The sequence below is a fragment of the Neodiprion virginianus genome, chromosome 1 (genome assembly GCF_021901495.1).
Source record: "Neodiprion virginianus isolate iyNeoVirg1 chromosome 1, iyNeoVirg1.1, whole genome shotgun sequence".
Taxonomy (NCBI): Eukaryota; Metazoa; Arthropoda; class Insecta; order Hymenoptera; family Diprionidae; genus Neodiprion; species Neodiprion virginianus.
In genome coordinates, this window is record NC_060877.1 from 31,973,123 (window position 1) to 32,000,924 (window position 27,802).

General features: G+C 40.1%; 1 protein-coding gene and 1 long non-coding RNA gene across 3 annotated transcripts in view; one reads left to right on the top strand and one right to left on the bottom strand.

The window, feature by feature from the left end:
• Positions 1-27,802, bottom strand: part of LOC124309526 (protein pinocchio) — a 60,548-nt gene that overhangs the window by 2,127 nt on the left and 30,619 nt on the right. Inside the window, exons 1-4 of one of the 2 annotated variants that reach the window (XM_046773214.1) lie at positions 10,254-10,539; positions 3,918-3,981; positions 1,607-1,738; positions 333-462 (exon numbers count right to left, since the gene is read on the bottom strand). In XM_046773214.1, the coding sequence (XP_046629170.1) occupies positions 333-462; positions 1,607-1,738; positions 3,918-3,967 (312 nt within the window). In that variant the 5' untranslated portion in view covers positions 3,968-3,981; positions 10,254-10,539. Of the gene's footprint in view, positions 1-332; positions 463-1,606; positions 1,739-3,917; positions 3,982-10,253; positions 10,540-27,802 lie in introns of those variants that run through there. The other variant, XM_046773206.1, reaches the window with a different exon arrangement.
• LOC124309558 (uncharacterized) lies at positions 16,434-27,758 on the top strand. Its single transcript, XR_006909251.1, has 2 exons — positions 16,434-17,020; positions 27,595-27,758. It is a non-coding gene; the product is annotated as an uncharacterized LOC124309558 (long non-coding RNA).

Here is a 27,802-nt window from a genome sequence, read left to right on the forward strand (position 1 = left end):
AAGATAGTTAAAGCGAAACACACATTTGTGTTGCCTACAGTGAATAAATGCTTCGAACACGTGAACCCAAGTGTGCAAATTAGTGCAAGAATATAAGTCTACTTTTAATGCTAGATAATGATTTACTGCCGTCGTTATCGCGAGCGAAACTCTATTGCGATTCGCCTCGACTTTGCGTTACACGATATGTTATATACGTACACACTTGAGTATACACTTTCTGCAAAATGATTGCTACCTTCTCTTCGAGAGTAGGTCAAATACGTATGGTTAAACGAACGAAACGCAAAATGAAAAAGCAAAGGAAATTAAAAAAAAAAATGGTTTCTCACCATGGTGAGGTCGCGCTTCCAAATGGCGTGGCAACGTCCGTCGCATAACGGGCAGGGACGTTCCAACGAGTAACCACCACATTCACTGCAATCGAGGGAAACGTGTTCCGCACTCCACGATACTCCGCATCTGCAAGAAAAAGAAGAATAAGAAATAAGATTTCGCTAGATTGCTGGCAGCTTGGCTGTAGAGTGAGTCTATAGGGGATAGCAAACGAATATTTAACTTGAAAATAAAACACGTTATAGGAGGCAGAAAATCGTGCGTCACATATTATCAGCAGTATAGGGTATAATTTATGTTGAGTAAATTGGTGTATAAATCCATTAAAATTTATACCGACAAACGGTTACACATGCATACGATTGACGTTTTAAATTGACGTATAATAGATGGTACAGAAAATCAATTCACTTTGCGAACTACATCATGGCATGTAGTCCGAGCTCTTTATGCAATATACGATTCGAGTAAATCCCCGATATGCGTAGATTATTTGTATAATATTGAGTATACAGATATAAATGTGTTTATGCAAAATCTCTTTTGTGCGTTGCGTTAGGAATTGTAACGTCGTGTGCAGATTCGTTTTATTTATTTTTTTTTTTTTTTGTGTTTCCAACCGGTGTGCAATTGTTGAAATTATCATGCTCTGGTTTGTACCGGATTCTATTGACAGTGAGATATGTTGTATATTCGAAGTTTGCATCGACGCTACGACTATGCCATCGGTTATACGTATCGCAAATATCGAGATAATACGCGACAATCTTTGACACCGACTGAGATTCTTTTACGCGATTTCCGCGAGTCGATGACAATCGAACAAGCCTATTGAATTTCAACAATAATTGCTAGATAGATAGATAGTTACACGTATTCGCGAGGTGATACTACAACCGTTACTTGATACGTATAAATATTTCATACGGAAAAAATACTGTTCCGTGTTTCTACTGCATTGTCAGCTCGCTACGACCCGAATACAATAAATCTTACAGAATCTATCACACTATGCAATTCCGAATAGGATCGATAAATGACTGAATTTTTGACATTCTATACCTGCACCTATAATGTCAGCGACGAGTATAACGTGGTTTATCCGAAACAGTGCTATCATCGTTTTTTATTCTTCCAATTTTTGTTCAGTAAATAGGCAAGTTAGCGAGCGATCAGGCAAGATTTTCATTCCCTTGTAATTTTCTTTCTATTGCCAATTAATGCCTGGAAGTGCCGGGTTCTTTGGATATACGTATAAATTGAAACTCACGTGAAGCAGGAGTTTAGCTGGGCACGAAGTTCCTCGATGGTGAGGATGGTGTCCTGATACTGCGGATGAGAGTCCTGAAGACCGTCATCGACGCTACCGCATAAACTGTGGCATGACAGCGAAATGTTGCTTCTGTAAACAAAATAAAAGAGAATTCACTTTAGTTTATCAATTTATTTTACAGTATACGTAAATATAAATTTTCGATTTTATTCAGACGTTGATCCAAACATTATTCATCAGCCGAATAACGAACGGCACATTTTTTTTTTTTAGCCTGTCTCGAATTTGAATATAATTATAGTTCGGGACATCAGCTGCCTTTGACACACAACATTGCGTGATATTGCGCTGTTACACACGGTTCTGAAATTCCCAGCTTCCAAAGAGAGAGGTGGTAATAAGAAGAGTAATCGTCACGTGACGCAAAATCGGACCAATATCGTGGGCGTTAATATCTTCCTCATTACAAATAGACACGCTCACTCTATTACACACGCTGCACCTTATATACTATTATATGCGCTATACACCGATTCACCGTGCTAAAGTTATACTCGCGAATTAGTTGTTTTACGTAGGCTATAATACAAACATGCAGCATCAAGGCGGAAGAGGTAGTCTAATATAAAAAAAATTGGCAAATTCCTAACGCGTCCGTAAATTTCCCTGACAAACGGATTTCCTCGCACGTATATTGAAACGTGTATGCGGTGTGCGTGCATCACCTACGTAATTCCACAATTGCCGTTCGCTAAATTTGGTATGTATAATTAAACATCGGGCATACAAAGTACAAAGGGCACCGTGCTTGTACACGTGCCTTTTTGTCCTATACGTGCTAGCAGCGCACATGTGCCCGTTTTAAATACGCGTGTACGTAACAATCACGCGTATTCCTCTTACGTAATTATTATTATAGATATTTAAACCCATGAAACGAATTTTCGGTGTGAATTTTTTTTCATCTCGACACGACCGGAGCACGATCGAAAACGCGATCATGTGTATGGTTAACAGAGCCAATTAATACGCCATGGAAGACGTTGATTGGCGGACAGGTGTACTTGTGATAATATACGTCGAGATGAGGCATACACACAACGGAGTTGGGTGCGAAGAAACGCGAGTTTCATCTCGTCACCGTGTTACAACGTTATAATTCAAGGTTACACTGTAGCCACATTCACACACGCGCACGCGAATTGAGTTATGTAAAATAAAAAGCAGCATCGATTGTGTATATATACAACGTCAGCGTAAAACTCGCGCGAGATTGCAGCTGCATTGAAACTCGCTACTTTCAATTGAACATCATATTTACAATAACAATATGCACCGACGTCATCGGAAAGTGGAGTTATTGAAAATTATTTGCGTATAAGTAGGGGACTAACAGGAAAAATACACTTTATATTCCATTATCATGCACTCATTGTCAATACTGAGATTAAGCCGTCACAATTTGCCACAAAAAAAAATACGAACAGACAAAAATTGAATAGCGGTTTAGAAAAATATTCCACATTAGGGATTTATGGAAACCTATCAGTGTCGACCGCTCAATGACTCAAGAGTTTGAAATTTGTCCATATACTACGTATACCTATAATCTGTACGTATTTTATCACGGGGCCTGGCGCTGAAGCATTCGATTGTTTCGAATTATCATGGCATATGAATCGTACCATTCGCGGATCGAGCACGCTTATTGCGATAATGGAGGATGTTGCGCTCTCTGTATATAATTCGAGTAGAATAGATTCGCGGAATTGAGTTTACCGTGTATACGATGAGGCGAAATGGTGAATTTGCATAACTATATTCTACGCGCACTTTTCCTGGTACATATCTCTATGTGCGATAAAAAGAATTTTGTTACGTATCGATAATAACAGCGTAAAAATCGTTTCACCTCGACATTTCCACGAAATTACATTGACACATTATTCGACCGTAAATACAATCATATCCGAATGATATCATATTTGTTTGAGCAGTCGACGTATCATCCTTATAAGCTATCTCAAAGCGTGCGACAATAAATCAGTTTAAAACAGGAGAGAAATTGACCGGGGAGTGAGTACGGCGAAAAAAATGTCGGCAAAGCTTATTTAGCGATCAGGTATGAGTGTGTTATTTGAATACCTACACCTATAAGTGATTGCAAGAAGACACGTTGCCCGGATAACGAAAGGATTGGCTTGTTACATGAGTCATCCAAGAATGCAGCAGGATACACCGTCAGACTATTGTTTATTAACACACGTTTAAGAACAATTATTATGTATTTCAATTCATTGACACTTACCCATGGCGGGAAAGGCTTTCGGGGGCAGTCTGAACTGAGGTGATGGACATCTTGGATTTAGATACTGAAACAGAAAGAAAAATTTCCTATAAGTTTCGGTGCAGGAAGGAAATCAAATATTGTAATCATAACAATGATTATAATTATTAATGATATCGTTGTAGCGATGAAAGTAGACGGTGTATAAAAATTCGGAAATGTCATATGCTGCAGTTCTCGCTTCGTCATTCATCTTTCGTCATTTGTACCTACATTAGCTGCATGCACAAAACAAACTGCGACGCAGTCTATCTATACATGATACTTTCTCTAATAGAAAGCTGGTAAAGCGTAAAGAGGAATTGAATTTCAACACAACGTGCATGTGTCCAGGTCTCATTGCTCAACAGTCAAGGATATGACCCGACCGATCGAACCGGATGACATTCTCGGTACGTATATTACAAATTTTTTACTTCTAATGTAAAAATCGATGCGTTTATTGCCGACGGCATTCGCTTGATCGCTTTAATGCCTGCATATCCGCTTGGATGAATATATAATACCAACTATAACGCAGTTCGGCGAATAATTACAGTATAAAAACGTTAAAGTAACGGTTAAACCGAGTGTTGGAGACAAGGTAACGGAGCAGCCTAAGAGTCGAGTGGAATTTGTGGCTCTTCGAATCAACGATAAAAAACATTACTCCATTTGTGACTATATTTTTTAGTTTTAAATTTAAGAACATGACGCGGGTGTTTTTGCGCCAATTTTTTTCTCGCATAACTTGGTCACCCGGTTGTTGAAAAGAAAAATTCTATTCTCGTATACGTAGAATTGAATGGTTATGTAAAAGATACGTGCATGCATGTACCGCGCACGAAACATACACATCAGGGATTCTCCAAAGACTCGAATCAATTATCTGTTTTAACCCAGTTACACATTTCTTGAATAGCTTTAAAGATTAGTTATCACGTCTATGCATGCACCATTATTTCTTTCTTCGGTTTTTTTTTTTTTTTTTTATCAATTAGCAAACCAGGCCAATCAATAAGCCGCACACTTCATCGCGTTTCAGAAGTGCAGCGAGCGCTGCAGAGCGGTGGTAAAAGAATGAGGTCAACCTGTTGAATAGGTCGCGACGCATGTACCTGTATATTTATATATTCACTACTATGCTCCTCTTACTCGGCAAAGTGGTAAATTTGCTTTTTACAAGAATTAGCGAAACTTGGACCAGCTCGTCCTACGGTTCGACGATATTTGGAAATCATTGCATATGTTTGTAAATAATCACTGTATTATCAAGATGGATACAAGAATCCGATGATGATGCGATGAAAATGAAAAAAAATTAAAAAATAAATCCGATGAAAAAATAACAAAGGAATGAAAAATAATTAGTTCCGATTGCTTGACCGTAGCCGCAAAAATTTTATATCAGTTTCGTGCAGCGGTTAACCTTCATTTTTTTTTTGCCCGGGCTTCGTGTTTCGCGTAGTGAACGGTGCAGCATTGATAAATTTAAAAAATTAATCGATTGAAACGGCACATAACGGTCCGTCGAAGAACTAAATACGTATAACGGATTACGTAGGCACACTTCACGCGTGCGTCGTTTGCAAAGGAAAGGGAGAACCCTGTATCCGGTAACATGCTACAAGCTTTATCTACGTCAGAATCGGATTCTTATCACTCGCACTGGTAGGTGTAATAGGTATAGGCATAATAGTTAGCTTTCGTGTGTGTTGCAGGCGCAGGTTAATAACAATCCGAGAATATTGTTATCGGGCGTTTCTCGTAACAAGAATGCATTCAATCCGTTCTTACATCATTTAAAAAAATTCTTTTCATATTCCGACAAAAATGACGAGTAACGCGCGTCTGAGCATTGCGTCGATTGACGATTCAATTCGAAAATATTACTATATTCCGCGTGAGGCGAAGTTAACTTTCCAAGTTTCAATAATACTGCACGCGCTCCTTGTATGTACCTTATGCATTCAGGTTTTACTCATATGTAGGCCGCGCGCAATGAGTATAAACAACATTGAGGTGAAAGTAAACTGTTCAAATCTTTTCGATTATACATTTTCATATGTCCATGTACATTGTACATAAGTGTAATGAATTCCGCCTACAATCTCTTTGCGATATATTACGCGTCATTGCCGTAGCGATATTAATTAACGAAAAAAACTGCGGCCCGCATCTACTTTGCTAACAACAAACAATTGGGGTGCTTGAATCAAATCTTATCTATCCCTGTTTCAAGTGTTCATATGGAACAAGATATATTACGTGTAATATGATACACGTACTTTCGATGACCAGAACTATACATAACAGTAGATCTCTAAAATTCAAACAAATGCAGTATACGTGTATATTAAATATTGCTTCCTCCATAGCGTAATCAGAGGTGCTTGCATCTTGAACAGCCTTCGTACAAATGTGGGTCAGCAAACTGCCTGCGGAGCAGCCCAGTTTCATTTATTTTCGAAACTCTCTGCGCAGTTGCATCGGCAAAGAAGTCAACGGCTCGACGGCTTTGGTAAAAGATCAAAGTACCGATTCGCTTCTTTCTCTCTCTCTCTCTCTCTCTCTCGCTCTCTCTATTTTTTTCACACGTCGAGTTTTCCTTTTAACAATACGTTTCAAACTTACAGCAGATTATAATTCTGACCGTGAAAATGAAATCAGACGTAAAACAAGAGTGATAGTTTAATTATAACCGCATACGTTCTCTCAATCAACGATCCTATCGTCTAGGTTTTATTTCCGAGAAAATGCAGATAATAACGGTCCAAAATTAAAACGATGTATCTTATAAATAGCCACAGTTTCTGGTTGCTAGTCTCTCGAGCTGCGAGTGTGACGTGACGATCAAGTTACGCAATATACGCGGGTGTTGGACGACATACGTATGTATTCTTACGCACACTGCAAGCTCGCAGTAAGATTGTGGCAGAGTCGATGACGGTGAAACGAAAAGAGTGACGAAGGACGTGAACGCGTCTATTTTCGTGCAGCGGTTTCAAAGTGGATAAGGACCAGCGTGAATCGTTAACGAACTCAGTGTGTATACAAAGACGAGTACAAAAAAAAAAAAAAGCAAATGGCGCGAGACGGAGGGTGCAAAACGGAAGGGGCGAGCCGCAGGAAACACTCTTGATGAATGACAAAAGCGCTGTTAGTGCGGTACATACCTATAATGTGTTGTACATATGTGAACATAAATTCAGTGACGCCATGACGGCTAGTTTTTCAGCCGAGAGGATTACGTTGGCAATGCAAATTCAGCCCGAAGCGGCTGGCTGACGGTGAGACTGCAGGCTGAATCAGCGTTACCAACGCAATTATCTACACGTATGAAAAACTAGCAGTCTCCGAATTAATGTCCACGTCTGTACGTACAATGCAAGTAAACAGAGTTCCCGGTGCTGAACTAGCGGAAAAAATTAGACAAACCACCGGACGAGAAACAATCGGAGGGGCGGAGGATAAAATTTTTAAAATTACGCGAGCACGGTGGTAAACATCGATATTCGTATTCTCTTATGCATTATACACATATACGGGATTGCTCAACGAGTGTGTTTGGTTACGCTGATTAAGCAACGCGATCGCGGTTTCACCTCGACGGAATCGGAACAAGGATCGCTGGAGGAAAATGTATAATAATTCGATAACGATTGCAGGCGGTTTTACGACCGACAATCGTTAAGAGGCTTAAGCGTGCAGCTAAACGCGCATGGTCAAACTTTTCCAGTCTGACTCGAGGCTAATGGAGAAAGAAGTAACGCGTTGCGACGTAAAAGCCAAGTACGCAAAGGTACGCATTACACATGATACGCAAAAGATGATAAATCTGGCCTGCCGTGTTTGTATTGGATATCGATTTTTCAACGGAGTCATTACCGGAATACGTACCTCAAATGACTCGGCAACCGTTAATTGACCAACGAAGTCAGCAGTTCCGGTTACGATATATTCGTAAGTACGATTATAGGTACAATGTACGTATACATATCCCACAATGTACAGAAAAGTTAAGCGTAAGAAAAAATGCGCGCGATCATCAAAACACTCGAATTACCTTCAAGAGTATTTCTGCAAAGTCACGCGCCCAACCAGCGATCAATCGTCATGATTTCGGTAATTATCGTCAACTACGTACATTTATCAATTTAAACAATTATCCGTATCGTCGTAATTACGAAAAAGAATTTCGGGAAAACCTCAATATTTTCCGATCATCTTACAGAGCTCTGCCTTACCGACCTATTTGTGCAGCACCCATCGCCGGGTTATTCACCGGAGTATGCGGAGGCTGCAAGTTGTAAACTACCCCAAAGGGGTCATAAAACTGGGGCGAAGACCCGCCGGTCTAAGAATCCCGGTGCATCCAGGTCAACAACCCGCTCTGCCTTTAGCCGGTGATTCGAAGTTGCAACGAGCAGATATTGATCGTTGGCTGCAGGCGGACCGGATGGGACGAAACTCATATCTGCCTCTCGACGATGCGAGAGCTTATCCCGTGTTACGGTAATAATCGGATTTGATTAAGAGAGGGCGGATAGAAAAAGGGAGCGAAAATTGTCCGGATCGATGCGTCTCGCCTGGGCGTTTTTGGCTCCTTCTCGTCTGCGTGAAACTGGTTAAAATCCGTTCATTTCATGTCGAACAACCGAAAGCTTTTTACACCAGTCGTATTATCGCTTGTCAGCGCACAGATTAAATGACGTTCAAAGTTTGCCGATAAGACTACGCTTTAATATCCGGCGCGTCATTTACGCGTGTATTTGAACGAGCACGACTCGTGCAAGCAGTTCGTAAAAATTATATAACTTTAAAAAGAATGAGGGAGAAAAATAATAAATGAAGAGATGAAATTCGTATCTTTTCAGTAATTCGGAGACGGGGAAATTAAATTCTGCGTTTTTATATCGACGACGAACTCGTAGCAAAGATAAAAAAAAAACATGTAATTTATATAGCCTTTGGAAATTCGATCTCTATCTCTAGTTTCATTATACTGTACGAACTCATTACCTCGCGTGAATGGCCTCTAATACGTTTCATGTTCAAAGTTTCAAACTATAACGCGCAGATCGACGTTCTCGGCAATCAGTCATATTATCTCAACTTCCAGATAATTGCGAGGAACAGGCTGACACTGACAATGAGATAAAATTTGTGAATTTCCTATCATCCAGTTTTTTCCTGCAATTGAGTACTAACGAGTATCGAATACAGGTTTTTATAACTCGTGGTTGCACTCCGTCATTCTTTGCCACTGCAAAATTAGAAGGAAAAAATAATACCCAAGTTAACATGTGAATATCGATTTGCATTTGTACTGCTCCCAGGTACTTTTTTGAAATCTAGAATCATAAGTAAAAATCGTGCAAGCTACAAGTGTTGCAATACTAATTGTCTGAAACTGATCAGATAAGTTATTAACTTGATTGTTTTGTAACTTTAACATTGTTGCGGAAATTGAGTAAACTAATACAATAAAACAAAAGAACCTCAGACTTTGAATACGTATTCGATATCTGCGGTCATTCTAAAATAGCAAAATAGTGATTTTTTCACAAATGTTTCGAATTAGTTGAAATTGCGCGTACCTCGGGTCGCGTCACGAATGAAACTGACACTTAAGTCTGACACGAGAATCGTACGTAGATCGCATTTTGAGCCGTATACAGAAATTGAATATCGGTATCGTATGGCCGGCAACGAGCTGCTCGGAGTATTGATCTCTTCGCCAGTGTTACCGCCTGCACGACCATGCCTCACTGTTTGTGTTGTTACACCGAAGGCTAGCCTCGTCGAATTTATCGATTATATTACCACCAGCGAGGTGAAATGCAGGAAAAACTGGGAATGCAGCAATTAGACTAAACAATTTCAACCGCGAATTTGGACCTTTTCGTGCAATGTGACATTTCCATCTACGTTTATTCGAGAGCGCGGGATAATTTGAAAAATTGCCGGTAATTTGACGCGGAGGCAAATTGTTGAATGAATTATGTATAGGTATGTTAACAAGCGCGAGTTGAGAGCGACGCGTTTATTAACTGCCTCGTGAAATTTGTCGCAAGTGCTATTGAGGCACGAGCGTGTATTCACGGTGCGAAATTTTACTACCAAAAACACGGTAGCTATTGATTTTCGTGACGTCAAACGAAACGCACGCATTGCGTTCTCGTCGTGCGTCAGGGTCTCGTTTCAGTTAGAAAATCGCAATGCAGAAGCGCCGACGGTTTTTTTGAAAATCTTATGAAAAATAAGGAAGGAAATTGAGTTATAAAAAATGTACATATAAATTGTTTTACAACTTACGTCGAAGTAATCCTCAAAAAAGAAGTGGGCGCACTGAAAACGCACTTGACAGCAAACGCGAACACTGAGTAATGTGAACGTTTACAGTTGTCGAAAAACGAAAATATCGTTTGTTTATTTATTTATTTACTTCAACGATTATATTATCTGTCTTCTCTCTGTTTTCCGTGTGTTTTTAACCTTTGCTTTACCGTTAGTTTTATTTGGTTTGCGCTCGAGAGCGAAAGTAGCTTATGAATCCGATGCTTCGCAACTGAAATCTCGAGCTGAACTGACGCTTCGCCGTGAGGCGCGTCAGTTAAATAACCCTGTGTCCAGATGGCGGTACCGTCGCGGGATTCACCGATCCCTGACTCCCGAGGCTCGACGCCCACATCCACGTTCGCATTTCTCTCTCCCCCCGTCGTTCTCTCTCACTCTCCCTCTCTCGCTTGTACATCGGGACGCGCGTTAGGCGCGTGTGCGTCTCCACCAACCGACGAGTCATTGGTTCGCGGGCATTCATCTGTTATTTATTTACACTTTCAAGGGAATATAATTCGAACGGTGGCGGTTTGAGCCAGACGCGACGTGACATCGCCGCTCGACGACCGTTCCGATCGTTCCTTGTTTTCGAACATTTGAAATTTCGAATCCTGCGCAAAACCTTAAACCGCTTTGATGTTGATGCACTCTCTTTTCAACCGCGATAACAATTACGACGGGATTTTATGCGCTGCGTATAATAACATGAATTTCGGTTTACGCTGCAGGTGTATGTATTCTACGTACGGATTATACTAATAAGTACTGATACTTGTTTATTCCACAGATTCCGAGAAAAATTACGGAAGTTATAATAATTGAGTCGAATTCTCGTGTAAGCCGGCTGAATTCCGAGGGGATCGAGCAACTTTGCTCGGCCCAATTACCTACTTGCATAAACAATTATAAGCGCGGCGGGTGGCGTACTGCAAATTCCGAACAAGGTGGACGAAAATGATTCAGCGGTTGGTAAACCGATTGCGTAACGTTCGTGTAGCGCTTCCAGGAATGGCAAGGATCGGCGCTTACAAGGACTTGTATTTTTCACGTTCAATAATTTATCTCGCGGAATCGTTGGATTATTCATTTACAACGCTGTGCAGTTGCATGTACGACGCACCGCGTCCAGTATACCGACATACCTACATGACGATTTCAATAACTGACATTTGTTGTTTGAATAAAAAAACACGATCGATTACATTGGCAAGACATCAACTGTTTTCCCGACGTTCTCTTTGTCTGAATAATGTTGTCCAATTTTTAAACGTTCTGCTACGCATTGCTCGGAGAGAGTTGTAAATAATAAAAACAAAAGCACCCACGGTGTTTATTTCACTTTCGCAGTGGATTAACGAGCTTCTTTTTCACACCCTCGAAACCTGGCGCATGCAGCAACTTTAATCCGTGCTATGCTTATATTGCTATCTATTACAAGCAAATTATTGACCCAATCTTTCGGAATTAGTTATCAATGACAGAACCTGTCGATAGATCTTAATCAGCAGACTTTCCTCCTCGAGATTCGTATATCGCTGATATATGATACACGACCCGGCATAAAACAAACGCTGGCAACTTGAGCCAACATTTTTGGGTTATTAATCCGTGCTGGTTTCGGAATTTGGATAGAGCCTTCACGTGACGCTCGCATAAACTGTAAGTGTTCTCGACTTGTCTACCTCCTGAGGGAGGAATAAAGTAGAAATTCAATAAAAGGTTTCAATTACGCTACTATAAGATCCACAGGTTCGTTCATTTCACCCCTGGAAAGCATTGTACCGTCCGCCATGTTGTCGTGCAGTTATTCCAACTATTATTCGCAAATTTTGCATTTTTCAGGCAAATTATTTCCAGTAAATAATATAATATGAGGTTTGCATTCATGAGGAGTCGCTTCGCGCGTAGAAGTGAGAATTCTCGTTAAACCCTGGCGGGTGAAACGTACGGATCAAACACATATTTGGTCTTTACGATTCGTCGGTCCATTGGGGTCAATAACGTGCAAATATCACCGCGTGTGCTGCTCGTGCTGCGAAATAATCGTTTCTCAAGTTACGATTTACAGGAGTTTACGCGGTGGGATTATTATAAACGTATTACATATTGATACGCATAAACGAAGGTGTTCCGAGTGTTCCATCTTTCTTATAGCAAATACGTTTCATTTTTCACTCTAATAAAGCAACCTCGCCAATTAATGTGTAAGTAGCGGGTTGTATATTTACTGTATTTCTCAACTTCGTTGCACGAGGCGCCAAGTTTCGTACGAGAATTTAGCTAATTGGGTTTCCTTATCGAAATTGATATTTCGCAATCAACTGCGGTTACAGCTGGATAAAACAGTCCAAAAATTATTTTTTTCTGATGTAAATCGCGTTACACATTACGTATACATGAAAGGAACATCCTTCCTGTACATACCCATCGTAATGCGTACGTGAAATGGCAGAGCATTAGATTTTGGTATGAATTCTTGCTGCCTACATACATGGCATAAATGAAGTGGGGTCGACGAAGATGTGAATTCATGCGTGTATTCACTCGTCTCGAAATTGATTCGGTGGTTGCAGCGTGTGTGATTTGTGTTCGCAAATTCTCCAAACCATCACGGAAATTTCGTGAACGAGGCTGTTGGGTCAGGTTAGACATATGTAATGAATATTCACAGGTTTTTTTTCAAAATTTAAAATCACTCGTGTAAACTGTAAATTCATAGACACACAAATGCATACACACGTAAAGTTTTTTCAACATTTTTTTTTCCATCGCCAGTATTATATCCACGATCGGCGGATGGAAAATATTTTGAACGCACGTTATAATATACGTAATATGATAAACGAGGCAAGGTTACTCTCACGATCGTTTGGCGTTTTTCTCGTGCACTGGCACAAGGTTGAAAACACGCCTGAAAGGTTGCCTCGTGAGTCGGCGATTCTCTCCCTTGTTTGGTATATGGAAAAGGGATGAGATATCAAGGGAGTGTTATTGGAATTCCACGAAGACGATAAAAGCACCCCGCGAAGGCCTTCGCGACCGATTCTATTCCTGACACGTGGCACTTTTTTATACGTAAAAGCACATGCACACAACCTTACGTATACCCACCGTCACAAAAGTTATTTGCGATGCGTAAGTAAAGGACATCTGCTTTTTTATGCGCACTCATGCGTACATGTAACCGCGTGCAACCGATTCTCGCGCTCAAATTTACCTGGTTCTCATTCAGAAAAATAAGTTTCACGTGGCAGTCTTGATGGTTGTAAAATTCTTCAGCAGAAACAAACGTGTATAACGATGAAATTGTTCTAAGATATCGTTATCGACATCGAATCGATGGTATTTTCAGATTCTTCGTTGTCTCTAATCGTAAGGCTATAATTTATCTAGACTCAAAAATCTATTCAAGAAATCGGAGGGAAAGTATATTCTACGCTCTATTAAGCTTCATTATTTGATTTATGAAAATTCTATAGTTTGGCCGTATTTTGCAACGTCATAAGCTTAAGCGTACCGAGTGAATTTCTCGATTATTACACCGAGAGCCGACTTAACACGCGTTATTACCATTATTAATAATGAAATTACCAGGATCCGTCTTCCGGGTTTCTAATGCGTTCCACGAGACACAATCTATTGAGAAAGACTCCGCGCTTTGTCGCAATTACAGCAGAACGCGCAGTGCAATTGCTCATCTCGGTCACTTTGTAATTGTAATAATTCAGTAAAAATTGTTGCCACATAAACAGCAAGTGGATAGAGCTATTGAAAATGTTTGCGACACGATTTGATCGAGCAAAGATATAAAAACCGCAGTCATCCGGGAGTTAAAATAGTTAAACCGGTCTTGAGGTTTTGACTGTTCCGTTTTCCTCAATGAAAACCGAACAAATGGCTACAACAAATAGCGATAATTCAGTAATAGATTGAGATAGGGAAGTAGCGCGATATACCGAGACGATAAGATATAATTAAATGAAAAAGCGTCATATATGTAGCTTAAAAATATTCGTAAAGCTTGTTCAATATACACACGCTTTGTTGATAATTGCGACGATCGAGGTTGTCCGGCACCAATGGCATACACAAGTGGAAATTTACGTAAAATCTTGGCTTACAATAATTATCTGCAGTTGAGGGCGATAAGACGGAAGTTAATAATATGGTAAGAGAATTGTAAAAAAAAAAAAAATAAAAATGATTATGTTTACCGTAACGGTTCATGCAATCAGAACAACAAGGGGTAAAGTTGTAACGTAGGCGCCAGCCGTTATTATCTATTAGGTACGTAAACAATAAGTACGCGATCATGATGCGTGCGTGATGAAGTAAACATTTCTTCGATTTCGCAATAAAAGCTTGCAATGTATCTATATTGTTTATCGACAAACGGATAGCGAAAATTGGGCCATTTCTTAATCTCCGCATTCATAATTTCTCAGCTTCTAACCGCCACTGCAGCAACATGCAGACGTGTTGCGTACACCTACATGTGTGATTTACGTCGTGAAACGTGTAGCGAACGAGCAAATAGCAGCGTGGACGTAAACAATTTGCATTAGGTATTATTGTCTTGTGTCCATTGGGTACAAACCACTATCAGATCTTCGTTCGCTGCAGCTGAACAAGACTTTTTTTCGAAATTTCGAGTGTACGCGTACAAAGTGAATGTTTAAGCACCGGATGGTGACCGTTTCCTTATCGACACGCCACGATGAGACAGCGATGAAAGTCAAATTTAGACCATGAACTTACTGAGCGTATTTATTGTGGGTAAATGTAATAATTTGAACACTTCCAAGATAATGTGTCATCGAATAATCACCTAATCATGCTCCCAGAAATCGACGACAGATAAAAGTGAAGAACTTTCGAGATTTTAAACAGAGGGCAACCAGAGTCTGATCGTGACTGTTGACTTTATTCAATTACAGATCAAAAAAAACTTATTAGCACAGTTGTTCAAAGATTGAAACTCTGATTTTTTTTTTCTCCTCTACAGTTACTTTGCTCTTCAATCAACCGTGCAGGCTTAATTTTCTCGGAATGGTATTAAAATTTTGCGAGAATTTGACACTCATACTTTTTCGCATTTACATAATTATGTTAGAAACATTAATTTACACAGTAAATTAATAATATGTACCGTACTGTTTACGTCTGGAATTATTTCTCATTACTCTCTACGTTTCAGGTATTGTATATATTTATAACTTTCACAGGTGCGGCATTATTATCAAGTGAAGCGTGGATGGCATTTTCACATCGCGGCAGAAATAGATCACGGATTAATATTAATTTCGGTATAATATACGTGGGTGTAATATAAAGTAACGAAGCTTAACATGCCAAAAATAGATTCTGTTGTATTTTCCCGAGTGTGATTTAATCGATTTTTAATTACGGAGCATCATTGCATCGTAATCTTCCCAAAGATCATCGATCACCTCGCGTCCTTTAAACTTTCGGTTTTCGTGTAATAAAATCGTTAACATCTCAAAGTGGGTTCCGTGACTTGTAAAAGAGGAAAAAAAAACCCATTGCACACGTATCACTTTATCCCCACTTCCGTTGAAAATTCCGATGGGAATAAAAAATTTAGCACATAAATCAGGCCGCGGCATCGACGAGTTTAACATCTTCCAGCCGATGTTTATATAATACATCGGACCCAAAAACTTGACCCGGTTGTGTAATTTTATCTTCCGTAGGTTTAATACGAGACGGATGCTATTCCGATCTTGACCCAAAAAAAAAATGTATACTTGCGATTTATGTATATCATAATTGGTATTGTATACATTTAAGACTGTAAACTGTAAATGCGTGTTCGTATCGAACCTCTCGATCCGAATGATTAGTAATGGATCGATGGAGCTTTCGATACCTCCTCTGGATGCTGGTCTATCCTTATTGTTAAAGACACACTCCGCAGCGTCGGGGACAGATAATCCGACACCGAATGATAACACGCGTATTAAGTTCATATAGGAAACAATATTTTTGTCCCGTATCGGCGGTTTGTTTATAGAAAAAATATGCCGGCTCTGTCGTTGTTATACCCCCTGCAGTGAGGAAAACACATAACCAGCAACATCTGCGGAGGCGTGATCTACTTTGAATATTAGTTTAACTCGTGCGTAGCTGCTATCAGATATATTATTCTTGCGTGTGCAAAGTTAGTTGTACACTAGTACGAGTAGGTACGCTAATAGTACCGTACGTTCGCCTTTTGTCAAGTACAAAAACTTGTGTCACCTGTTTCAATACGCATTGCAATATACGCGCATACGGAGACTTTAGCACTTGGCTGTGAATTGGTGCTTGAAAGTATAGCGCCAGAGGGCCATTCGGTTGAAATGTGTTTCAGGATGCATATTCTGGGTATAGATATTATACACTCTCTTACAGGCCTGAAATTATGGATTACTGTTATGTATATTACGCGTGAAAAGGTGCAGAAAAATAAATAAAAAATATTTAGTTGAGTTACTGATGCTAAGTGGGAATTTTTTCGTGCTTATACACAGCGTGACGCATAAGTTTTTTCTTGCATATAATTCGGCGTTATATTTTTTTTTAATACTTATGGTGTACAGGAATTGCTTGATCCGTCAATCTTCTCTCAACGAAATATTGTGGAATATTGCAATAGTTATTTGTTCTGAGAAATTAGACGCAAGAAAGTTTAAAATCCGTGAACATGCAAGCTTCGACTTAATTCACCATGAAAAACAAACGTGAGTACCGTTTTGTACATAAGTTTAAAAATACAAGAATGCATAAATTATACGGTGGAGATGAATTCAAGCTCTTGGAATCATATAAATACAACATAAATGGAAGTAACAGGAAAAGTAAAAAATTCCAAGTATTCTTTATCTTATCCTCGAGGTTTATATACTATATTTATATATTTGTACTCTTCTTGAAAGAAATATTTATTAAGCACGAGCCTCACTCTTATCGCTCGTTTCGCCATGCTGCAACTCGACGCGGTTAGAAAGTCTTGCGGAAATTAAATAAAATTTCAAAACCACTCAGTCGTGCGCCACGTTTCTTATTAAAATCAACCGAATTCATTATTAAAAAGTTAAAGTTAGGATCGTAAGTACTGGGCAAACATTCATTCACGCGGACGGCGAGACTTTGTTGGGTTTCGTACATAACGCATAGCGAACAGGTGTATAGTGTCGGTTAGATCATAGCCCAAGGGCTATTGTTAACTTTGTCCGGTGCCTGAGTAGTCGAGACGAGTGGTTCGGTTGTAAGAATCCGAACTGTTTAGAGCCGTCATTCAAACCCACGACTCTGCTTCTATTCGTCCCGTTTGCGTTTTTAACGCAAAGAGTTTGGAAACTTTTTGAAAACGCGATACGTCAAACCCGAAATTTCCCGTCCGACACGGCAGTTTCTCTTACGCAATACAGCTTATCGCAATGTCGTAACTTGCTGTATGTATACAATAACTCGTGCATGATTGGCACGTTTCGTATATTTTTGCTTTACGTATCTGCTTCGTAAAAACAACAAAGTTTGGTAATCCTCGAGTGACTCGAGTGGGATAAAAAGAACGATCACTGTTATTGTACCCATGCAGGCATGCATTTTGAGGAAAGGAATTTCCGAATTACTGAATAATTTTTAAAAAGACTGGACAAACTAGGCACTTAGACAACAATCAAGTCATTAGCCATATTTTTATGCATCGTCATGTTGAAGGAAATTTTTTTTTTCTTCTTCACAAATTGAAATTTCACGCGACATGGGAATTAACTTCGGATATGAAATACTAAGAGTAAGAAATTGTGCATCGTTTTTCTGCATCCTTTTACGTGTTTAGAAAACCCGGTATATTTTATCGTACGATAATGTGATAACGATTCAACCGATTGCTTTATTGACTCAACGGTACCAGACAAATTTATAAAACGATGTTGTAACAATTAGCCCGGGCTGATACATTTCCGAAATTACTGGGTCACCGATTGTCCGACTGCACCGGGCGTCGAAAGGTTAAGGAAGGTTTAATACGTTCGTTTATACTAATTTCTCTCATTGCCAGTTCAATTACCCGGGCACCTTATGCAAACCCGCTTAATCACCCGCACAATAAGTCTATACGAATGAAAATTAAGGAGAGAATCAATCGCACTAAAGCCGATCGGTATGACATAAAGGGTTGATAAAAATCTTTGATCGAAACTAAACTAGGCGTAAGAACTTGATGAGTTACGCAACGAGCAGAAGCAAATTCCGATATTCAAGCAGGAGCACAATTAAAAACATCACATTCCGAAACGTAAATAAAAAAGGAATTCCGGATAAGATGTTTTTTATTCCTCGTTCAATCGGCATCGTGTGTATAATATTACGTATATTTCTTTGTTGTACCTACGATAGGTGGTTAAAACTACCGCTGTGGTATTGATTGCCGGCGCCAAGATGCCGAGCACATGGCGGTTATTCTTCGCCAGCAATTATCTGTCGCGTCTCAAGTACCGCGAAGCGAGTTTGTGTCATAACCGGTAGAAACCAGATCGAACTTGATTGCCGTTTAAGGGTTTCTCGGATGGACCGAGAATGTTTTTTACCCAAACTGCCGCATATTGCGTAGGAAAACCCGAAGTATGCCAGTGAATTACTGCCTGTATTGTAGTGAATTTAGACAAAGAGAGCGTAAAAGAAACGGCGAGATTCCGTAACGGATAGACGACGCATCGAGTGACGTCGAGGCCTCGTGACGGCTTCGTAACGACGCCGACAATCGGTAGCGGTGAAAAGTTATATATACGTGAAGAAGATATAGGTCCTGTATGAGAGTTTGCAAGCAGCAACAACGGGCAACGATGAATGCCTGATTTCAATCAACGTGGACAGTTATCTCTGGGACGGATTAAGACTGCACGGTATAAAAATTTTCCGCGGTGAATTACGTCGTCCGTTGCTACAGCGAATGGTTTCTTTTATTTTTATTTTTTGCTTTCATGTAAAAATCGAGAAGCGGGGAGAATTTCTTCAGCCGCTTGTACACACCAACGACGATATCGCGATGCTTCGGAATAATGACGCGTCAAAACGAGTACGTTGCAATATTGTTATAATAATAATTTCTTTGCCTCCTCGTCTCCGGTTATATCGGTGTAATGACATTTCAACGACGTAACGCTCGCGGGTTTTCCGCGCTTGTGGGGAAAGGAAAAGAAAGCATTCCAACTACGCCACTGGTTTACAGGTACAACAAAACGAACGAAATCAAACACACCGTATTATCGCTGTTGTATTAATTAACTCAATTACGCGATATCGAAGCACATAATGGGTACGACAGAAGCTCTGTAACACGCTCGTTATACGCTGCAATCCGTAGTTATTTTATATGTACGTGGGTACCAGGCACGAGGAGCGCCTGATATGGCCGATTAAGGTTCCTCCACTTCTTCTGCTTCTTCTTCTATTCGACTCTGGAACGCAGTACAGCGTAATTGGACCGTTGGATCGCTGCGGTCGATTATAACGTAAATTATCCATAGGTACATACCTATCTGTAGGTATACAAACATGAGATACACTCGATGCAAATCACCGTGTAAGTGCACCACGGGCAAAAAACTTAATCTGGAATTAATTGATTAATAATTAATTGGGAATGAAATGAATCGCGCGGAAATTGTATTTAAGAGGATGCTCGAAATGAGAGAAAAAACCATAACGATCGTTTCGCTAATTCATATTTAATAACGTTGAGCTATCGGTCGACGAATCGCACGATGTGGACTTTGCTGAATATCATTACTTGGGGACGTAATTCTTTATCTCGTTTCCTGCACGTTCGTATTCGTACAACGCATGCACTCGAAATACGTAAAAATATGTAACAAGACAATATTGTATGTTTGCCTGTCACAGTCATCTGACTTGCCGAAAAAACGAGGCTGTATAACGGGTGTTTTTTTACACAGTAAAGTACCGGCGTTCCTGAGACGTACCGAAATTATCTGAATCTCGTTATACGTTTGCGATAATGTAATCAGAAAGACGTTAACATCGCTCGCGGTGAAATGATTATCACGTGGCGTGGCAACGCCGATGGTAAGAAGTTGACGAACGGTAGGAGATAGCGTACCGAGCATCTCGACGTTCATGCTCGTGACAAAATGTATAATTGCACCGATCTGGGCGTTAAACTTTATACGTGCCCAGGAGTGTGCGACACATTCTCGCATGTGTAAGTCCGCCTGCGTGACGTACGCGGTATCTGAGTTTGCATGCGTGACGCGTGGGCGTAACATGATAAGAGGGAGAGACACAAGCGTCTCGTGACTTTAGGCAGCGTTATTCCCTTCTGTGTGTACCGTAAACAGTGATACTGATCTGAGCCGAGTTTTGCAATAATGGAGCTTGCGAATCGGGGTTTGAAAGTATAAGGAAATCGCTGTTTCACGTTTTTGTACACGGATCCTCGGGTATATGCTGATATCTACTTGCGTAGGTATTTCAAGTAGCAAAGTAACGACAGTTGGTTTCGACCACCTGTCGTTTGTGTTTCAAATCAGCCGTAACATGTAACCGCGTTTCATTCGGTACAGACGGATAAACAAATACTTGAGCGGAGACGAGAGGGGTATCATTTTATTTTTTTACTTTACCTCCGTCGGCCAGAATGGCCCTGAATACTCGATACCTCTGGATGCTCGGCTAAATGGTCTGACTCACGAAATTCTAGTGCCAACAAGATGACCCCGAGATAATTGACGCGGAGGAAGAGGGGGTTTTTTATTTTTGCTAATGATCCTAACGACGGCTTGTAGCTCCTGACTTCTTTTAACACCCCTCGGTGAATTGATCTGCATCACAGGGTGGAACTCTCGCTGTTATGTTCCATCTTTGGTCTCTGTATCCGGTATTCGAATTTGGTGTGAAATGAAAGACGAGTCATGAGCGTAAGGGAATGAGAAATTATCCGCTTAGATCGATCCATGAGTTGTAATTATAAGGGCTGTTTTCGACAAGTCAAATTATTTAACCGAACACCAGCGGCGGTTGTCAGAGAGAATGAAAAACTTTTTCCAACAAATATTCCTGCGGTTGTTCGAAGCAACTGTAATTTGTACATGCAAGATTTAGATGCGTAAAATTACGACGAGTTTCAACGAAAAGCATGGGTGAAAACATTTCCATTCTGTTACTAGTGAATAAAATGATTCCGGTTTGATCCGGGAGTCGATGAGAACGTTGATGAAGACCGCGTTTAACTTGTCACTCGCTAAATGATTTCACCCGATGACCCCGAGCTTGGGATATTCTCAGGAAAATATTAAAGACACGATACGTCAAAACCCGGCACTTTATTCACTGGCGCTACACGACGAGTTCATGATTTATTGATAAGTGCACGGAGGAAATAATTCCGATTCGCATTCTTGTGGAAAGTAACTGGCACAATGTACGTATTAATATATTATCGAAGTTGTTGCAGGGATTCGATGACGATATTTTACCGTTTTGCATTTAAACTCCGTCGCAGGAAATTTCCTGTTTGTCGACCGCGCGTCGTTTTTTTTTTTTCGGTCATCTACCCGAAAAATTATCGCACATGCTAATTCGGCGGTTTCATCGTGCACGCATGCCGTGGTCTAAACATATCCAGAATACGCAAATCCTGCCGGGTGTTTACCTGCGGTTTACCATGCAATCATGCATGGCAATACGGATTAACTGCGGAAATTAATGCCGCGATTGCATTCGATTCACGGTATAGCTGGTGCATAATATTCCGCCGCCGTTGATTAAACCCGGAAAATTTATCGTTTTCCGAATGTAAAATTCAAACAACGTGATATCGTTGCGCTACGCATTTTTGACACGATAGAAAAGTGTTATAATATAGCTTATCTCGATAGCCCTGAATTCAGGGTCTCTCGTTCACCATGTTCATCGTTCAAAGTAAATAAACGATACGCACGTACAGAGAAGGGTAAAGTTTATTGCCATACTCTGTTATATATTTTGCTTTTAATAGTCGTGAAAAAGAAAATATCGACGAGGCTATGAAACTTCTAGGTATGTACCTACACCGCTAGTCTTTTGTAGATGTAACGTTCGGAGTTCTCGTTACGAATTTCTTGGTGTGAGGCAATCCGGAAGGAGGAGGAAACTTTACCGATATTTGTTCACGTGCTCGTCGAGTGTCTGTCCCCATGGCCAGTCCGTTCGTTTTCGCGCTCGTTTTCTCTATTCCTCGCTTGCTCGATGCTTCCACGAATTTTCTAGTCGTAGGCAGATCGAGAAGTATAAAAATCAGCAGTGATTTACAGACAGTCTTCTCGGAGACTCGTATCTGCAGCAAATACTGGAAATAATTATACAGTCTTTTCGGAATTTGAGGCAAATATTGTCGATGGGGAATCGCATGCTGAACGAAGAAACTTAAGGATTTAAAAACGTGTAGATCCAAATGGTGCTAGAATAATGAAAATTGTACAAATTATTCTTACTTTTATTATAAACACTTTTGTAAAATTTGAAAACGAGTGTCCGAAGCAAACCGGTCGCGGTAGTTATTTTACTTTTAACTTTTCGTGATTTGACATCGATCCCGACAGTTTCCCATAAACACGACAACACAAAATTAATAATTAGAAGTAAAATAACTCCGGTTTGATTCAGAAAATCGATTTAAAATTTTACACAGGCATTTCAAACATAAGTGAGAACAATATGTATAATTTTGGTTGGCCTGGAACGATTTCGACCCACATACCTGTGCATTCATAAACCGTTTAACGCCTTATTTCTTCCAATTTAGAGGATAATTATCCGCAAATTGTCGAAGACAATTGAATCCTGGAATTTATTGGGGCCAGTTTTAGAAGCCTTTTGAATAGCGATGACAGGAAAGGCGAGATAGCCAATGAGTGGTACAAAGCTACCCATATTACTAATCCCCGTGTCGACGTAAAATGTGCTCGACGGATTTTTCCCACTTTCAAATTACAAGGACAAAGCCATACCCATCCCGGGATTACCGAAATGTAGGTGTTCGGTATACGAATTTATGATAGTTGTATGGTAGACCGATCAAATTATTGAATAGCTTCAAAGAAAAACGTCTCAATAATTGTCACCGACGATGAATACCGTTATATCCATTTGAAAACGTCACGAGTCTCGAAAGGGGAAAACCGTTAGCAACCTTACGAATTACCCCAACACCTGGATATTGTACTATATAAGTTCTACTAGATATGAACTACAATGATTTTTCCGACGGTGAATAAAATCCGAAGGACCGCGATTTATTATCTGTTATTCCTCGAGACAATTGTTTTCGAATTGCGAAAATAGCGTAACCGTGAGACCAGTGATTGCTGCAATAAAACTATGACGCGTTATCAATGAAATTTCCTTGAGACACTCGAAAAATAAGATACGAATGCAATACTGAACAGCTGTGAAGTGACTAAAGTTGTTTTACATTTTCCGGACGAATTAGTTGGGCTGATTTTGATCGATGTTCGAGCCGGTGACAACAAAGAGTTGTAGTTAACCCGGACATTGATCATGTATGCATGAACGTAAGACGCATGCATCTAATGAACGGTGAACAGATTTGTTAATTGCGGAAACAAGCCGATGATTGACAGTCTCCTTCGTGGCATTTCATGCAGGGATTTCCGTTTCTGTACGAAGTTTGTTAATTTTCTTGCGATTTCCTGGTGCAGTAAGAGTAGCGAAAAGGAAGAGGGGAAATGAAATTGCAAACACAACACGGTAAGAATGAGTAGAATAATATGCGTCGCACATTACTGCCTTGACAGTGACTAATTTGAACCTGTTCACGCGGTTATTCCCATCTCAATGTAGAAACGTTTAAATCACCGATCTGGCTTTTTCCCTTTCACCGAATTTATTCTCGCACCAAAGAAATTACCAGCAGCAAAATAAACTTTCCAAGCGATTATCTGTTCCGGATGAAATTTTGCCAAATGTTCGATCGTCGAAGTAAGGCGTCGACGTTCGTTAAATTTTTTGGGGAAAAATATGTGAACTTCCGTACCATTTTGCATAAACCATTATGCGCAAAGACGCTCGTCACATTTAACACCCAAGTTCAAAGTGCGGTACCTAAAGTTGGCCTATTGCTACGGGGGTCGTGAACCGAGTTCGTAAATCGTGCTTCCGGTGAAACGAAAAGGCACTTTTATACTTTGATTCCACTCGACGGCTGCGTTGCGTGCGGTTATAAAGTAGAGAAATACATCTGCGTGGAATATATATTCCTCGGTGTGAATTGACATTTATCGTTCACGCATGAAATTGGTGATTGACGGCGTTTTAAATTAGCCCACCAATTTCACGCGCCTGGAATATACATGTACATCATGTGTGCGTATATCTTATATATGCTGACGATGCGAGGCTCGTGCCGCCATGAACTGATAAGACGTATTTCACCACCATCGGCTATCATGTAATTGGGTAATTGGGTCACAGAACATCTTCGCGACGCGTGACATGTCACGAAATATATCATACCCAAGAAACTGTATTGCGGAGGTTCGTTCGATTGCTTCTCATTGATTTTATTCAACCGACACTTGTATGTATTATTCTACTCCTCGCTATTTTTATACCCTGAATTACGACGTAACGTATTGTAATTACCAGTCCGCTATACGCGGATGATAATAATAATAATAGCGAGGACGCTGCATAATTTCAGCACTTCCGGATTGACAAAAAAAAAAAAGAACAAAAAGAAGAAATCCGCAAAGTATTTCACCGCAAATGGAAAATTATCCCCGTCTTGTGGGATTGAAAAAACTGATTTATTAACGAATTGAGAATAATTATATAAAGGAATGTGATCGTTTTGGTATCAATTTTAGCCAGGACTCTGGAGCGAATATCGTCCCTCTATGTAATACGTAGATAGATTATAATCAACGAATCGATTGCTCTACACACAGCTGCCGTAATTAGCAAGTAATTACACATTACGTGCGGTTACTCCGTGATTGATAATAGGAAATCGTATTTCACCGCCTAACCGATATTCCATTTCTGTATTATTCTAACTCGAAGCATTCTGCGACTTGTCCATTTACCGAGTATGTAGGTACGATTACGTAAGTATGGACGATGTATACAATATGCATGCAAAATTCTGTTACGCGACAAGCAGGTATTCATAATGCGGAAGTCGGTTTCTGGATCGTCGCTGTTCAGTCGGGATAGCTGACATATCGTTTCGAAGATTTATGCGCATAAAGACACACCCACGTAATGCGTTATGCAGTTCTTTTTCCAATTATCTTTTTTTTTCTCGCTCGTTGCCGGTGCAGATTTCAATCTCTTTGCCTACACTTCTGCGTAAATGTATAGGAATTGCAAAATACTATTAGATTTTCTTTACGGAGTTATAATTACTCTTCGTAGATGAAGGAAGAGACGATCAGACAAAATATGTATACGTAACTGCATCGTTCCGTGTAATTGCGTTTTGCACGATTTGAGCTGCTCACAAAATTTGCTTTCAATTCCATCAGCTCTTTTTGCCTTCATTTCCCGCTGTAACTAGGTATATACCTGCAGTGATGATCACGGTTACAAATATTTCCTTATTTAACCATTTTATTTTTCAGCTTAACGCGGCAAGTGCAGCGATAATTTCGAAGGCTTGAAAACTCAGCGAAATCGTATCATTAAATTGGCGATACTGAAAGTTGAAATTTATACGATTCAGTATTGTATCGATCGTTTGCTCCAACGAACGAAACTTATCAACTAACGTACCGTGACTCGAAACAAATTTAAATCAATATCATTCGACTCGTAATTTGATGAATTTAATACATTCTGTGATGACTGGGACTCGAAGTGTCCGGCGAATAAAAATAGGTGTCGCATTTACGTAACATATTTCGCACGATGTGACGTATTATCTGATTTATTTTACTAATGCGAGTCGGCGCCGTCGACGTCTGTAGTTGAGACAAAGCAGCCAGTTACACACACGTACTTGTAAGTCGTGCCTTAAGTACACAGAAGTCAGACAAGAACCTGTCAATAAGATAATTAGTTTTGATTTAAATTCTCAAATCATCACCTCGCTCTTCCGCTTAATACCCTGCACCGTTCAAACACGATTGACACACACGTATACGTTACATATATATTTTTTAAAATTGCCATTCGAACATCTCTTAGATCGGTTCGCCATTCCTCGTGCAAGTTGTGATGCATGACACGATCCACTTGTCTGTACGACTGTCTTATTCATAGACTGACGAAGTTTCACGATGTGTAAACAATAAGTTGACAAACGGTGCCAACGGCCTCGCGTTTACACGCTCAAACACTGCTCATAGCATTCGGGCTACGCAACACTCGCTCTTCGGACTTGAAAGTAATCACGGACGCATGTACGAAACTATGAGAAACGCGTGAAATGGTCGGAAAAAAATCGACGATGGATGACAAACGTTGGATTTATTTGTCAGAAAAAGGTCTGAAAAAATTGTAAAAACTTGTGCCGTTTTTTAGGTGCGGCTTAACGGTCGCAGAGTCAGCGTATTTGTAATAAGTGTAGGTTTAGACACATGTATAATTGTGACCCCGACAAGGCAAAAGTATAGACGACACGCGGCCTTGGCGGCCTTGACAGCGAAGGATCCAATTTGCAAAGTAGGAGATCGGCACGTGCGACGCACGTTTATTGCTACAGGAAGTATCGGAAGGACGGTTTTATGGTTTTGTACGGCATCGCGGCAGTTCATGACTTTAGGTGACTCTGGAACTTAGGTAGGTAGGTACTTGAGACTAGTGGTTGGATTGGTCTTGTCTCGAATTTTGAAGTAGTGTTTCGCACGCGAAATCAAGAGGAAGTATAGGTATAGACTCGTTAAATTATTCGCGATCTGTTTGTTCTACTAGATCTATTATACGCATTGTATAACTGCGTCTGCGTGTATATAAACGACTCTGTACAGTATATATACGGCTTTGACATACTTTCGCTAAAACGTTTAACAATAAAAATAGAATTTGGATAGATGTAGTATAGTTAAAGAAGTAACTGAATATGAACCCGGGAATAAGAACCGTATAGATTTATTGCAATATACATGCAGTTGTGATAACACAACGCGATAATAACACATTTTTCAGTATAAATTGTGGGAAGAGATTAGCGCTGACAGAAACACGGTCTAACGTCCAAAAGTATATCTTGTACGCTTTTGTTGGCAGTGAGAACTTGTATCGACTATACGGATTATACACGACTTTACGCTTTCTGTTTCTAATACAGGAACAACTCGCACAGTTTGGACTGCAGACTTTTATCCGAGGCCAGGAAAAAGTTTCTGTACACCTTGAAGACTAGCCTGGAGGCTGTGATGAGTAATGTGCTCGGATTATGTACATAATCGCGTCAAGGTTTCTAACAATAAAAGTTAAAAAGATATATAAATATGTTCGTTGCATTTCTTCCCTTTCCTTGAACACAGAATGAATCC